This window comes from Diorhabda sublineata, chromosome 1, assembly GCF_026230105.1.
Source record: "Diorhabda sublineata isolate icDioSubl1.1 chromosome 1, icDioSubl1.1, whole genome shotgun sequence".
Classification (NCBI taxonomy): domain Eukaryota; kingdom Metazoa; phylum Arthropoda; class Insecta; order Coleoptera; family Chrysomelidae; genus Diorhabda; species Diorhabda sublineata.
Genome location: NC_079474.1, coordinates 34904702 through 34921440, shown reverse-complemented (window position 1 = coordinate 34921440; position 16739 = coordinate 34904702). Strand labels below are relative to the sequence as shown.

General features: G+C 29.9%; 2 protein-coding genes across 2 annotated transcripts; both read right to left on the bottom strand.

Annotated features, from left to right (window-relative positions):
- Positions 1-9655: 9655 nt before the first annotated feature.
- LOC130440998 (uncharacterized) lies at positions 9656-11494 on the bottom strand. The gene is made up of 2 exons (XM_056774433.1): positions 11202-11494; positions 9656-10565 (listed from the first exon to the last, which is right to left on the bottom strand). The coding sequence occupies exons 1-2, from the start codon at positions 11388-11390 to the stop codon at positions 10323-10325; spliced, it is 432 nt and encodes a 143-aa protein (XP_056630411.1). The 5' UTR covers positions 11391-11494; the 3' UTR covers positions 9656-10322.
- Positions 11495-11994: 500 nt separating this feature from the next.
- On the bottom strand, positions 11995-14827 carry LOC130440993 (uncharacterized). Its single transcript, XM_056774421.1, has 2 exons — positions 14639-14827; positions 11995-13695 (listed from the first exon to the last, which is right to left on the bottom strand). Exons 1-2 carry the CDS (start codon positions 14720-14722, stop codon positions 13246-13248), a joined length of 534 nt encoding a protein of 177 aa, XP_056630399.1. The 5' UTR covers positions 14723-14827; the 3' UTR covers positions 11995-13245.
- Between the last annotated feature and the right edge of the window lie 1912 nt (positions 14828-16739).

Here is a 16739-nt window from a genome sequence, read left to right as displayed (position 1 = left end):
AATCATTGTCATGCGTTTTGTTATTCAATAATCAAATTCTTGTGAATCTACATGAGTATTTTAAAAATAACCATCCTCGTAACCCTCGCTCTTCTTGCAGTTATTACTTACAGTCATACAATAACACAAACAAATTCAGTACAACCTGTAAATTTACAAATCAAATTATCTAACAGCTATTCGGACCTGGTAAGTTTTAACCTCAAAATAAAACTTTAATTCTATTTTGATTGCTGAAGTATCAAAGCTTCGATTCAGTTTAAACGAAGTGGTGAAATTCCAGAAGGATAACTAAGCAGTTGCCTATAGAAACTTTTGGTCACAGTTTTATTTTTTTTTTTTCATTTTAATTCGTGATCCCCTTTCTTCTAGGTGAAAATGGGTAAAGAGATGTTGTGGCCGACACCAAAACCCACGATATACACAAATATGGAAAAGATAATTACCTTAGCGCAATTATGTTTCGATTATTTACCATGGTTACAAAAAGAATAAACGAAAAATGCTAAATCGACTTGTTATTTTAGTTCAAGTATGTATTCTTGATGTTCAGTTATCTTCGCCATCTCTATCAATATTTCTTTCGTTGTTATCTATTTTGTTTTGTTGAATCCTATCTGTTTGATCTAATTTAGTTTTCCCCGGAGGGATTCGTATTCAATCTTTCATCCATCTCGAATAACATGACGAGCAAATAAATCATTCACTTCAATCAACAACACTTTTAATTACCGTTTTAACAGGTTTTACTAGAGATGACGTAAGCCGTTCGACTTGTTAAAAACGTTCGTTCACCATCGAACTGTAACGCAAAAAACGCTCTTCTAATATAGGCTTGAAGTAAGAGGAGAAAAGGTAGCGCAGTTTAAATATAATTGGAAAATATTAATAAGGATTCGTTTCGATTAAAAGTATATAAAAATATGAAATTTTAGAATGGTTTGTTGATAAATTGTTACGGTATAAATTTAGATAACAGTTCCGGTCGATTATTCGGTATTAGTCTAGTCACAAACGGTTTTTGGTTCCTAATTATTTCGAAAAAGTCCGATTATCACGAATTTCGAATATACAGTCCAGTTAACAACGGTTATTGTTTATTGTTAATGAAGAAGTGCTCACGAGTGTATTAATATCAATTCAAATGGAGCTATTTATGAATTTGAAATTATTTTAATATCAGTTTTTTGCGCAACCTTTTTACTATAAACACTACAACGTAAGAAATTAATTACCTTTTATATTTCAATTGATTATTAAACATTAATTTTGAACTGTTTTCATCTAATTAAGTTTTAAGGTGAACAATTATTTTATACAGATTAATGGTTTTCGAATTAATTGCTTTTGGAGACGATTTTCTCTAAAAGATAACGTCGAAGATTTATAGTGAAATATAATGAATAAACTCACAATCTTTCCATTTTATATTCTATCGGAACGACAATATGGATTCACGTATAACGTTTTTACGTATAACAAAATTAATATGAAATATATTGAACATAATATAGACATTATAATCCACATTATATGATAAAAAACACAAAAATTTTGAAGTTTCTAACGTATCAATATAATATTAACCTAATATTTTCGTACTTGTCACTATGGGATAAATAAATGAATAAGTAAACGTCAAAGATGAAATATAATAGACAACCGAGGCGTGACGTCACGGCAGCCATATTGTTATAGTTTACTTTACAAATAAAGTTTACGAAGTAGTGTGTATTATTTGAAAAATGTTTAATTAGTTCATTTTTGTATAAAATAGTATTTTTTTTATTCAAAATTTGTAAAAATAAAATCACAAATCACTAAATATAAATTTGTTTGGAAAATGATCCCTGACCTGTGCTAACAATAGCGGTATGTAACGCACACTATTTTATATCCTATCGAAACGACAATATGGATTCACGTATAACGTTTTTACGTAGAATAAAATTAATATAAAATACATTGAACATTATAATCCACATTATTATATAGTAATAAAAGTTTCTAACGAATTAATAGTAAGTTAACCTAACATTTTCGATCTTGTCCATTTGGGTTAATGACCCCATTTAATTTAATGATTATACGCATTATAATTTAAAATAGAAAAAATATATAACAAAATATCTCAATTATTCGATTCCTACCCTTCACTAAATCATGATTTAACTATATATATATTCGGAGCTTCCGTTATCTGAACCTAATACCACGAATCATTCTTCTTAAGAATGTTATAAGGATGTTATTGGCCTCCTTAATGGACCTACAGGAGATTTTCTGCATGGTAATAGGCTTTGATGTGTATTGTTAGTAGAAACTTGGCAATATGGAATGAGGGATTGGAGAAAATCATGGAGAATAATTCGAGATAAAAGTAACTTATGTCTATATATAGAGATGTTAGAACAAGGTCTTTTAAATATTGATTCATCGTTAAACTATGATTATTTTCTCGATAAATTTGTTCTGAAATAAAAATATACTTAGTTTTGTAGGTTTTAATAATAAAATATTAAAAAAAAGTAATTAACCGCGTACCAACAACTTTACCTGGTAATAAAAATCTTAAAAGCAATATTTGTATAAAGATTAATCTTACACTGATAAAGTTAAGTAGTTAACAGATGAAAAGGAAATGGGGAATTACAATAATCGATATACGAGTATAAGAAGAAGATTTCTAAATGGAATCTCACCAAACACAATCAGTTGTTTAACAAGCTTAGAGTAAATTATTATTAAAAATGAAGTTTTCAATTGTTCTAATTTTTGCTTTGGTGTTTATGATGGCTTTTACCGGTCAAGCCGATGGTAAAAAATTTTGGAAAAAAGTGGTAAGTTTAAAATTTTCATTTTACGCATTTAAAACATGTTCTTGTGCTTATTTAGGTGTTATACGAAGTATTTTCAACTTAGAAAAACTTTATTATGTTAAAATATATTTTTCGTAACGTAGAAAATCGAAATATGTTTTATCTTCACATCTTCCGTTTATTTCAACAACTGAATTTGAGAATTAGACAGCCGTCAAAAATTCTTGTTTGGTTAATAAAGAAATGGAGGTCGTTTTAAGCAAATCTCACCTCTATTAATCACAAACCTAAATAAAATATTTGTTATTAACATGATATCTGGTTTTCCTACTAGTATTTTTATAACAAATAACATTTTTCTACGTCAACGATATGAAAAATTACTTACAAAACACCACACACCACGCAGTTTAAATTTGTGATATTCACTTTTAACTATAACCCGATTGAAACTTTGAAACAGACGATATACAACCAGTTAAACAACCTACTCAATATGCAACCCGTCACACAATAATGTTGTTGAAGTTGCCTATATTATAATTAAATTGGTATTTATCCAATCACAACGATATATATCCAGAAAGTTCCACTAAATAAGTAAAGTATAGTTTTGTAATTTAAATCACTTCTCAGTATTAGTAATTTTTTAAGCGGCGAGTGGGGTAATAATTTATTAGTGATTTCTAATAAAAACGATTTATGTAATTTTTTTTATTTATACGCAGATAGTTTCGTACTATATGAATGATTTAAAAAAATTACTTTCGTAACAAAACAACCATACAATGCATATAAAAAGTTTTGATTCATTTCATTCATTTGTGATATTTTTTTAAACAATGCCTTGTGGAAAATACTCGGTATATAACCAGTTAAACAGACTACTTAATATGCAAACCGTTACACATTAATGATGTTGAAGTTGCCTATATTACAACGAATTATATCCGTCCAGACATTTCTACTAAATTAACCAAAGTATATTTTTTTGTAATTGAAATTGTTGCATCGCTTCTCAATATTAATCATTCTTAAGGGGCGAGTGGAGTAATAATTTATTACAAATAAAATTAATTTATATTATTTGTTTGTTTTTCATTTATACGTGGATAGTTTTTGTATGCAACCCGTCACACAACAATAATATTGAAGTTGTCTACATTGTAAATATAAATGAATTGAAATAGGTCCATAAAATTCTAGAGATTTCTACTATTTTCGTAAGGGGCGAGTGGAGCAATAATTTATTACAAATAAAATTAATTTATATTATTTGTTTGTTTTTCATTTATACGTGGATAGTTTTTGTATGCAACCCGTCACACAACAATAATATTGAAGTTGTCTACATTGTAAATATAAATGAATTGAAATAGGTCCATAAAATTCTAGAGATTTCTACTATTTTCGTAAGGGGCGAGTGGAGCAATAATTTATCATAGATTTATTTATAAATCTATAATTTATGATAATTCCATTTTTGGGATATGAGGCGGATTTGAATTATTGGAACCCGCTAATTCTATACGAGTTTTTTTTCTTTTCAGGAAAAAGTTGGTAAAAATGTGAGAAAAGCCGCTGAAAAATTATTGCCAACTGTGCAAGGATACGCAGGTGCTGCTGCGCAAGTTGGATTAGTACATGCTGTAGTTCCTTAAAATTATTCGTATTAAATTTCATCCCATTATTATTAATTTCATCTATTTCAATTTATTTATATTCCATAATATTAAAAATAAGCTTTTTGTTCTATTCTAGTATAATTTAAATAAAAATTTAATCGTAATTTATCTATTATTTTGATCCAAACTAGATTCCCTGAAAAACGAAAAACCTGGCAACGGTGTAAATACAGTCAGAACTTCAAAATTATTACGTTCCAGATATTTTAGTTCGAAATCGTTATTTTCGACTATCTATATGGGTAAAACTCACAAAGCTCTTTTTTATTTCTGACAATTTGAAATGGAAGTTTCAAAATTGCGATATCGAATTTAAAATTCATCGCCGCATAGAAAGCTTATCGGTTCCTGCAGTGAAATAAATAGGTGTCTAAAACGGGGTAGAATCCAATAAACGGGTGTGAAGTGGATCGTTAACGTGTCACTCGTTAATTAAGTTGCTTGTATCATAAATGACGTGATGAATGCAAATCAGAAACTTCGTCTACCCCTTTATATACATATACGAATTTACGAGGTAAATACGTAAGGTAAATCACGACTCAAAAATTACTACTTTTCATATATTTACTTCCCACGAATTCAAATTAAATATGATTTTTATGTTATATTTAACTGTCGAAATACGTTTATATCTTTTATATACAACCTTGTTCGTAGTTTAAAAATTACGCCATCTTTACTTGAAACTCTAAAATCAAATATGTTGCGGTACTGCAGGAAACTGTAAAATATCTACTTTGACATGTGTAGAGATGGAAATTTGTAAAACTGCCGTTTAATAATAACTATATTGAGTACTTACTCCCACGACGTTTTATGTGGATTATTGAGGGATAATTTCGTTACAACCCTCGTAATACACAAATGTAGATATTTAGCTTTTAAGTTGTTACTACACATTCGGTATTATATGTGTAGATGAGAATAATTTTGAATATTTAAATATAGATGTTACATGGTTTTCGCATTTGCATCCATTTTGACGTAAATGAAACATTTAATTTATACTAAGCAGTTGCTTTATTAAAAAAACTGAATTACCAATGACGTAGTGATAACTAGGAGTCTTAAAATATATACAGAGTGTTGATATTAAGTGCAAAACTATATTTTCATGTTCAGTTATATTATTTATTATCTGGTATCAACTTCCGTTCAATGACATTTGAAGGTTATGTAACAAATTCAAACTAAATATGATTTTTATATTATATTTAACTGTAAAAATACGATTAAATCTTTTATATACATCCTTGTTCGTAGTCTAAAATTTACGTCATCTTTACTTGAAACTCTAAAATTAAATATGTTGCGGTACTGCAGGAAACTGTAAAATATCTACTTTGACATGTGTAGAGATGGAAATTTGTAAAACTGCCGTTTAATAATAACTATATTGAGTACTTACTCCCACGACGTTTTATGTGGATTATTGAGGGATAATTTCGTTACAACCCTCGTAATACACAAATGTAGATATTTAGCTTTTAAGTTGTTACTACACATTCGGTATTATATGTGTAGATGAGAATAATTTTGAATATTTAAATATAGATGTTACATGGTTTTCGCATTTGCATCCATTTTGACGTAAATGAAACATTTAATTTATACTAAGCAGTTGCTTTATTAAAAAAACTGAATTACCAATGACGTAGTGATAACTAGGAGTCTTAAAATATATACAGAGTGTTGATATTAAGTGCAAAACTATATTTTCATGTTCAGTTATATTATTTATTATCTGGTATCAACTTCCGTTCAATGACATTTGAAGGTTATGTAACAAATTCAAACTAAATATGATTTTTATATTATATTTAACTGTAAAAATACGATTAAATCTTTTATATACATCCTTGTTCGTAGTCTAAAATTTACGTCATCTTTACTTGAAACTCTAAAATTAAATATGTTGCGGTACTGCAGGAAACTGTAAAATATCTACTTTGACATGTGTAGAGATGGAAATTTGTAAAACTACCGTTTAATAGTAACTATATTAAGTACTTATTCCCACGACGTTTTATGTGGATTATTGAAAGATAATTTCGTTACAACCCTCGTAATACATAAATGTAGATATTTAGCTTTTAAGTTGTTACTACACATTCGGTATTATATGTGTAGATGAGAATAATTTTCAATATTTAAATAGAGATGTTACATGGTTTTCGCATTTGCATCTATTTTGACGTTATTCATACATAAAGCAGTTGCTTTATTAAATAAACTGAATTACTAATCAAGTATTGATAACTAGGAATCTTATAAAATATATACAGCGTGTTGATATGAAGTGCAAAACTATATTTTCATGTTCAGTTATATTATTTATTATCTGGTATCAACTTCCGTTCAATGACATTTGAAGGTTATGTAAGTAAACAACTAAATTAGAAACATTTATAAAAGGTAGATAAAATATAAGTATATTCTTATATAGCTGATTGATTTTAATCCTATTTCAATATTATCTGAATAAAAAACACGCTATATAGTAGCAGACATCTAAGGTTTATTGTAGCGTAAACATAAACACGTTTCGCAGCAAAAGCAAATCAAACATTCCATAGCGATAATTCCATTAAGAAATGAGCCGATCCAAGTGGTTTCTACTCTTCTCGTCTCGAGTCGAAAGCAGTAATACTGCTCGTATTGCGGGCCTTTCTGTGCGTGTAATTTGAACGTCAAATAAACGACTCCATCATATCAGCAGAACTAGAGCTATACTTATGTACACACACATACACGTGAAATGCAGAGGGTTATCCCTTATCCCTTAGCCTTGTTGCAGTATTTCGGTATGCTAATGTTACACTTATATACGTTTTTGGTACAAGTGGATGTGGGCCAACTCAAATATTTGATTATTTTTTAAAAGAAGCACGTGTTTACGAAACTCGTCTAGATATACATCGTCATAAAATATTCATAACCTATATTATTATTCTTATTTTAAACAGCGAGTTTTCTTACTAATTTCTTGATTATAGAAAAACTGTTAGTTATGTATAACTTTCTGTAGATTTTTAGTTTAGTCACGATATGTATTTCAAACAATTTCAGATATTCTATCACGAAAATTTCGTTTTTGTTAATATTCAATACACGTGAAGATATACTGAAATTGAAATAGAATAACGTTCAGAAAATCTGATAACGATTGAATAGAATCCCAAAATTCTCTCGTTATTTCTTGTTTGAATTGTCGTAGTATATTTAAGGAAGTATTGTTATATAATGACCATTTTATTTAATGATTTAATGATGTATAATTATGACTATGTCGTTGCAACGTACGCGGCACCTATTAGTCATAAGTCATAATTGTTATTGTTTGATACGGGGGAGTTTATAAAAGTAATTAACCAATATTTTAACGATATATATTAAAAATTGAGGTTTTTCTCAGTACTAGTACCGGAAAAATAATACTGTTAGATTTATTAATTTTATATATATGTAATTTATAAGTCGACTACCTTAAACACTTTCTTATTCGGTTGAATCGAGGTAATTTACATGAAAACTGAAACGTTAACAACACCAAAAAGGAAATTTCCTTGCGTTCGCTATTGTTGCAATTCAAACATGCACATGACATTTCAACTCGCTAATATCTTCTGCTTTTCCGACTTTCTGACAGATCAGCATTTCGATGCGCTCATTTAAAGTCGACGTTCTGTTCTGAATATATACCCTTAGACGTTAACTTAAGACGCAACTCGGAGACGTAAGGAGCAACGAAGCATTATGTATATAGGAAAGTTATTGTTAGGAGGCACTCGAGCTACAATGTTCATTCGTTAATTGGAAAAGTTTGTAGTTTCAGATATTCGTTCGTGTTGACATTTGACAGTTGTACTGGACGAAATATTATTAATCGAGAATTATATGTGATTTGACAAGTACCGGGTGTCTACAGGGTGGCCCCAATCGTCAATTTGTAAAAAAATTAATTTTTCTACAACCCGAACTATTGTAGGGTGTTAATTTGTGGTGAATTGATATTTATATGTTGAAGGGTTGTGAAGAAATTAATTTTTTCCGACATTTTCGGCCCTACAATTATCCGGGGCATTCTGTTTAATGTGTTTTGTGACAATGACTATAAATAATTATAAATCAGAACGTTCGAAGTGTATTTTTTTAAAAAAAAAAAAAAAATAACGAAACGTATCATTTAAGGGCACATCAATAACATGACAAGAACTTCATTTCTTGTGTCAGAATCACATCAAAACCGAGAGATTTCCCGCAGGGACATGATTGGGATTATGTATTCCATTTTCTCTCACAGGATCTGAAGTCGTAGATGTCTTACTACAGGCAGAAAATTGATGAATTAGTTTCCGTTGATATTTAAAGAGGGTGGTGGATATGTATCGATAACATGGTATTACAAAATTTCCACTGGATTAATCTGATGTAGATTTCATTTACAATAAAGTATAATAACGTAATCACCCTGTATGTAGAAATATAATTCAATAGATGCAGACTTGAAATTGGATGAGTACGTGCCATCTTAATTTCTTCTTTCCAGCCGTTCCCCATCTTAATCGTTCTTCTCTCCATCCATCTTCCATTTTGTTTTAAATTGACTTTCAATTTGCCGTTGACGTTTAAAATTAAAAACGTTGAACTGCCTAAGCTCGTTCATAGTTGCGTTTGCGTTTGTCACGTGACTTATGACGCTAGTCCGTGATTTTTCATAATACCGGATTACAAATAAAAAGATACTAATAACATAAAAACAAAAAGCAATAGATAAGTCAACAAGAATAAAGAAATTTTTAAGTTATCGGCAACAACGTAAAAGTTTACGAATAGGGCGTAGAATCTGGTACTAACGTCAAATGTCATCCGCGAACGTCAACGGTAAACGAAAACTCAAGTTTATGACTCAGTGTTTATTCCTTATTTTGTCGTATTTTGATTTATTCTTTATTTGTATTAAAAATCTCATTCATATACTTTTGCTTTTTATTTCTGTGTGTATGTATATGTCTCTGATGTATATGTTGATTTTTACGAGTGAACGACTTTTAAACATGAAATGCAGATTGCCTACCTAGTAGGTATTTTGCTGTTGTCAGTTAATAATCGATTCATTTATTACTACAAATGATAAAAAAGAAGACATAAACATCATTTCATTTTATTTATAAGTCGTATTACATAATTAGATTGACAATGAAAATAAATGAAATTGATTTTTGAAGATATAGTGAATGCGAAGTTTAATATCTTGCATAGGCAAATTTCGCGACTTTTCAATGTTAATAATTTGCATAACTATTAGGAATTTACAGACTGAATATTATCCAAATTTCCATGAATAGTTTCTGCTGACTGGAATACCCCAAAACCTCTTGTTTATACTGCTTACAAATAGTGATTCAGTCTATCGTAATCTGTTACTAAGTTTGTAAACACATTAGTAAATTCTCTTTAGGTCGATTCACCATAAGACATCTATTTATACGAGTACCATTCGAAATATAAACGAAAATTTTTTAACGTAAATTCTTTTTAGTATAAATTCAAACGATATGTTTTAAAAAATATGAAACCTGTAATTATTTTAACTAGTTTTGTCTATATTTTCCTAATTATGAATTCAAAATCGAAAAAAATCAATTTTTAATAATTTAAATATTGAAAAAAACTAAATTTTTCGTTTTTTTATAATTAATTTCATATCTTATACATGGTGGACTATAAATGTCAATTATGTATTACATATACGAGGGTTATTCTATATATTTTGGAATGCCACAAATTATATTTAAAAAATAAACATTTTTAATTAATCTGGTAAATTTAAATCTGCGTAACCATTATTGATAGCAGTATTTAGTTCGTCGGGAGCTCCAGTGGTGGCAGCACAGAATTTAAACTGTCCAACGTGGCATACTGCAGCTAATAAAGGAATGACAGTTTTGACAACTTCACATACTTTATCAATCGCTCTTGTTATACTTGATGCCGAAGATCCAACGGAATTACCCACTTTACTAGCTACTTCCCCAAATCTTACCAATTGTTTTCTCTGAAATATATTATGTAATTTCTAAAACTCATATATAAACAAATCGTGATATTATTTTGATCAACTTCTTTGGAATCGTAAACTATTTCAAATAAATCGTATGACTGTCACACAGATGGCGTTGTCAAAACCATACGACGTTTATGAAATATCAACTGTCAAAATTTCATGACATTTCGATTAGTCAGGAAAAGGTGACAGCCATTTGAGTGAGGTTATGCATGAACATTTAACCACGTGAAAGCTTGTTTTAAAGTGCCGCGTTTTTTCATAGTCGATCAAAAACAACAACGTGTTGATGATTCAGGTGTTTGACCATGTTTACACGTGATAAATCTAGATTTTTCGCGTCGATACGTGATAATGAATGAAACATGGAACTATAACTTCTCTTCAAAATTAAAATGAGTGGATTGCAATCGGTAAACCACGTCTAAAAGTACAAGAGTCAGTTGGGAAGGTTATGGTTCTCAAATCGATAGCAATGATTGTTAAATTGAACGAATTACACTACGAATTGCTTTCTTATCCACCGTATGGTCAAGATTTGGCCCCCAGTGACTAAGACAAGCGTGGGAATCAATCAGTCCTGTCAGAGGATTGATTGAGTGATTTAATTATTTTTGTATGACTCACCCAAAATCCAGGCTGATCTTCTTCGTTGACATCAGCAGCTGGAAGCTTTTTGTCGGTAGGCCAATGCGTTTGGACGACGTCACTTCTGAATTCGTGAGGTTTATTAATTGAAAGCGCTTGTGTTGAATCATTACTAATAAAAGTTAATAACAATACAAGAGGTAGAAAGAAAATTATTTTGGAACACATCTTTATTGTACGACATCGAAATATCTTCTATATAATGTTGATAAGTACGACTTAAAGGATGTTGAATTTCCGTCAAGTGGTTTATTGGAAAGATAAGTTTCGAATTCGACGAAATATAATTTTTAATAAAATTCAATTGAGATTTTCATTGTTATTTGAATGATTGAGTCTTCGTTCAAGTTTTCATGAATTGATTTCATGATTTTTGTTTGAGGAAACTGAGATATTTGCAGATAAATTCGTTAGCTTCGTAGACCAGGATCGATAATTTTTGAAAAAATTAGGAGAATATGATAAAAATGAATGAAAAAATGATTTACGGGTAATTTGAGATCGGGAAGGGAAAGGGGTGAGTTGTTAAGAGTAAAAAACGGTTTATCTCTATTAAATACTAATGTTTATTGTAAAATATGAAAAGATAAACCAAAAAATGTGTGAGAAGTTAACTTTTTATGTACCATATACACTCGATTTGAAATATTTAGTTTTTCACGTCATTTTGACATAATATCGAAACCAACTGCAAATCAATTGTAAACAGTCTTCTCAAGACGGCGCTTTTTTATCAAATTTACAATATTCAAGGGCACAAACAGAAATAACATTAAATTTATAACTTAATTTATTTATTATACGTTTACAGAAGTCAAAAAAAATAATCAAAATACATTTTAATAGGTTATAATATATAACATCACTTAATAAGTCGGGTGATTGACACACAGATGGCGCTGAAATTGTCAAATCCATATGACGTTTATGAAGTACCAACTTTGACAATACTACGCGTCAAATTTAATGATATTTCGATTGGTCAAAAAAAAATTTACAACCATTTAAGAGAACTTGATTTTGTTGTGATGTTTTTGCATTATATTATATATTACATCACTAAAAATCGCGTGAATGACACACAGATAACGCTGTCAATGTCAAATCTATATGACGTTAATGAAGTACGAAATACTATGCGTCAAATTTAATGACACTTCGATTGGTCTTGACAGCCATTTAAGTAAAGTTTTGTTATTTTGAAAACAATGGGATTTTATGAAAAAAATACTGTACAAGTTCAGTAATAGGTTTGAAAAGTTTTATCCGGACTCTGGCCTATGGAAAACAATAATTTTTTTGTAGTTTGCTGAATTTAAACGGGGTCAAACAAACACCGATGATGGTGAACGTTCTGGTCTTCTAATTGAAGTGTTTACTACAGAAAACATCATAAAAATCAACAAATTTGTTATATTTAATCGTAAATTGAGGCTGTTAAGATATCAGAAGGTAATGAGTTTACAATTATGCATGATTATTTGACAACGAAAAAACTAAGTGACGCGTTACCCACAGTCGATTAAAAACAACATGTCGTTGATTTACAGGAGTATTTGGGCATGTTTACACGTAATAAATCAGATTTTTTGCGATAATGAATCAAACTTAGACCCATAACTTCACTTCGGAATTAAAACGATCATCATCTGAGTGAACTGCAGCTTGCGAACCAAATCCAAAGCTTCTAATAGCTCAATAATCAATAGGGAAGGTTATGTCTTCAATATTTTGGGTTAAATTCAACGAATTTACTACCTCATCCACGGTATAGTCCAGATGTAGTTCCCAGTGACTATTGGCTATTCGCTGATAGCAAAAAAATGCTTAAATGTAGAAAGTAAGGCATCAAGAAGTTAGAGAAGAGTTGAAATGATGGAATTGCTTTTGAAGATGAATAAAATCGATTTTTGGTAAAAAAATGGGTCACACGACTTATTGAATGATGTGAAAATATTGTATGTTACCAATAAAGCGATTCATTGATCTATAATTCTAATAATTCACGTTATTTGGAGTAATTTTAAAACATATCACTGTAGACATCATATTTTCGAGATTCGGGATTGTTTCCATACTCTGTAACAACAAAATTATCCTCATCGTTTGGTGGAATGAATTCTGGAATCTTATTATCGTTAATATTCAAATCGTTCTGTTCTAAAGTTGTTTGACTTTCTACTGTTGGAGCTGTAGTTGAAATTGGTAGCGGCAACGCTGGTTCTGGTTCAGATTTGCCTTTTGGATAAAAAGGGATTCGATTCGGTACTTGTTGGGAGGGATAATAACGGGGGAAATTAAAAGGAAATCGCGGACCGAACGATGGTGGGAAATTTCTCGCGAAAGGATTGTTGTAAGGTGGTTGGAAATTCGGATAACCAGGAATGTTGTTGTTCGGTAAATTGTTCACAAAACCGCAGGCTCCTTGTGCTACAGTCGAGATTTTGTTTCGAAATTCGTTGATTTTTCTACCCTATAAATGTAAAAATGTATTTTTAATTTCAATAAACGAAAAGTAACATTATTTGTTTTAATATTAAATTCTGGTCGAAGTACAATCGTTAATTGCGTTTTCTACATAAAAACTACACTACAATGATCCCAAATATAATTGGCATGACCTAAAGATGGCGGTGGTTTGAAGACACCACGTGGAATATTGGGTAGCAAAGTTTTAACGAGACTGTGGGATCTACGAAGACCAAATGAGGCGATGTACTACAAAGCTTTATGCAAGATGGGTGCAGCGTTTGCTCATAATGGAAAAAAAACGGCGTTTTGAAGATGTTTCCATCGATTGTTGGGTAATGTTCCCCAGAAATGGAGCCAAAGAAGACAATCAGCTATTGCAATGGCCAATATTAACAAATTGAAGTTTGATTTGCTACCACATGCATCCTAATCAACAGATTTAGTCCTCTTAGATTATTTTCTGTTCCCAGACTCGAGGGTTGATGATTATTTTGAACAGATTGATGATTCTTATTATAAAAAGGGTATAGAAGTTGTTGAACATCGCTGGGAAAAGTGTATTTACCTAAAAAGAGATTAAATTGAATAAAAGAAATATTTTTTTCCAAAATTTTCGTGTTTTCTTTGTTGGGCAAGGTATTTCAGTGATCATTCTGTATTTTACACATTCTACAACTTACCTAATGATGTTTACAGGATGCCGATTCAAGTTCGAAGAGGATTTGAGGTATTTAAGTACTTCAAAATAGAAATTTTGTATTCAATCGCAAACAAACAATAAAGCAAAATAAAGAAAAGCATGTAATCGAATAGAAAACGTTTATAAAAAATATTATGTAGATTTAATTGGAGAAAATAAAAATATAACTGGTAATTGTGAAAAATTGGCAACAATGCATCATATATTGTCTATAACGTGTGTTGAAAAATTTATGGTAACTTACCACGTCATTCCAGTCAACTAGGTGAGGTGCAGAACTACAATATTCAATCAAAAATAATACCAAAAGTGACTTCACGAAAAACATATTTTCAATTTTTTTTTCTATATTCTGATAAGAATATACTGCGCGTTTTTAATTAAAATACTTTCTTATATACTTTTTATAAAATAAAACGAACATTTTGTGGTTGCTTTGTGTAAGAAAAACCACTTTAAATATCATCGCTTTTGACTAATACAGGGAGACACTCAACTTCAAACACTGACGAAAATATTGAAGGTTTTAAATTAAACTTTGAGGAACAATCTGAAAATGCCATTTCTATTCGTTGAGTGAATAGATAAGCACTATAAAAACACTTAACTAACTTATAATAATTCAATTATCACTATTACTTAACTAACTTATTCGAATTCTTCGATTACTTTCTATTTGGGTCGTTTTACCACGACTATTTATTATAAACTAACTAAACGCGCTATACAACCCTTATTATAACCAAAAAGAATTCGCAAAACTTGTGAAAAATAAATAAATAGACTTTTCTAGTAATTATTCCAAAATAAACGATGAAAATGAACCGTCTGATATAATAAAAGTTATATAAAACAAGCAACAAACGGATTCCGGGTATTTTTAAGCGCTGCGCTTCCGCCGAATTTTAAAATTCCACTCTAGAGCGTTCGTAACAGTACTTGGAATAGAAAAAACGTGACCTCTTTGACAGGATTAGCAAGCAAGTATACAAACGGTAAATTACCAAGAAAGATCAGAGAAAATGCTATTTCTATTCGTGTAGTGAATAAATTAACACTATAAAAACACTTAACTAACTTATAATAATTCAATTATCACTATTACTTAACTAACTTATTCGAATTCTTCGATTACTTTCTATTTGGGTCGTTTTACCACGACTATGTATTATAAACTAACTAAACGCGCTATACAACCCTTATTATAACCAAAAAGAATTCGCGAAACTTGTAAAAAATAAATAAATATACTTTTCTAGTAATTATTCTAAAATAAACAATGAAAATAAACCGTCTGATATAATAAAAGTTATATAAAACAAGCAACAAACGGATTCCAGGTATTTTTAAGCGCTGCGCTTCCGCCGAATTTTAAAATTCCACTTTAGAGCGTTCATAACAGTACTTGAAATAGAAAAAACGTGACCTCTTTGACAGGATTAGCAAGCAAGCATACAAACGGTAAATTACCAAGAAAGATCAGAGAAAATTCTATTTATATTCGTGTAGTGAATAAATTAACACTATAAAAACACTTAACTAACTTATAATAATTCAATTATCACTATCACTTAACTAACTTATTCGAATTCTTCGATTACTTTCTATTTGGGTCGTTTTACCACGACTATGTATTATAAACTAACTAAACGCGCTATACAACCCTTATTATAACCAAAAAGAATTCGCGAAACTTGTAAAAAATAAATAAATAGACTTTTCTAGTAATTATTCTAAAATAAACAATGAAAATAAACCGTCTGATATAATAAAAGTTATATAAAACAAACAACAAACGGATTCCGGATATTTTTAAGCGCTGCGCTTCCGCCGAATTTTAAAATTCCACTCTAGAGCGTTCGTAACAGTACTTGGAATAGAAAAAACGTGACCTCTTTGACAGGATTAGCAAGCAAGTATACAAACGGTAAATTACCAAGAAAGATCAGAGAAAATGCTATTTCTATTCGTGTAGTGAATAAATTAACACTATAAAAACACTTAACTAACTTATAATAATTCAATTATCACTATTACTTAACTAACTTATTCGAATTCTTCGATTACTTTCTATTTGGGTCGTTTTACCACGACTATGTATTATAAACTAACTAAACGCGCTATACAACCCTTATTATAACCAAAAAGAATTCGCAAAACTTGTAAAAAATAAATAAATAGACTTTTCTAGTAATTATTCTAAAATAAACAATGAAAATAAACCGTCTGATATAATAAAAGTTATATAAAACAAACAACAAACGGATTTCGGGTATTTTTAAGCGCCGCGCTTCCGCCGAATTTTAAAATTCCACTATATCTTGACAGGACCGACTCTAGGGCGT

Coding starts and splice junctions, on each gene's coding strand:
- LOC130440998 (XM_056774433.1), bottom strand. CDS start 11,390: ATGTGTTCCAAAATAATTTTCTTTCTACCTCTTGTATTGTTATTAACT. Junction 10,566..11,201: donor AAGATCAGCCTGGATTTTGG/GTGAGTCATACA, acceptor AATATATTTCAG/AGAAAACAATTGGTAAGATT.
- LOC130440993 (XM_056774421.1), bottom strand. CDS start 14,722: ATGTTTTTCGTGAAGTCACTTTTGGTATTATTTTTGATTGAATATTGT. Junction 13,696..14,638: donor TAGTTGACTGGAATGACGTG/GTAAGTTACCAT, acceptor TTACATTTATAG/GGTAGAAAAATCAACGAATT.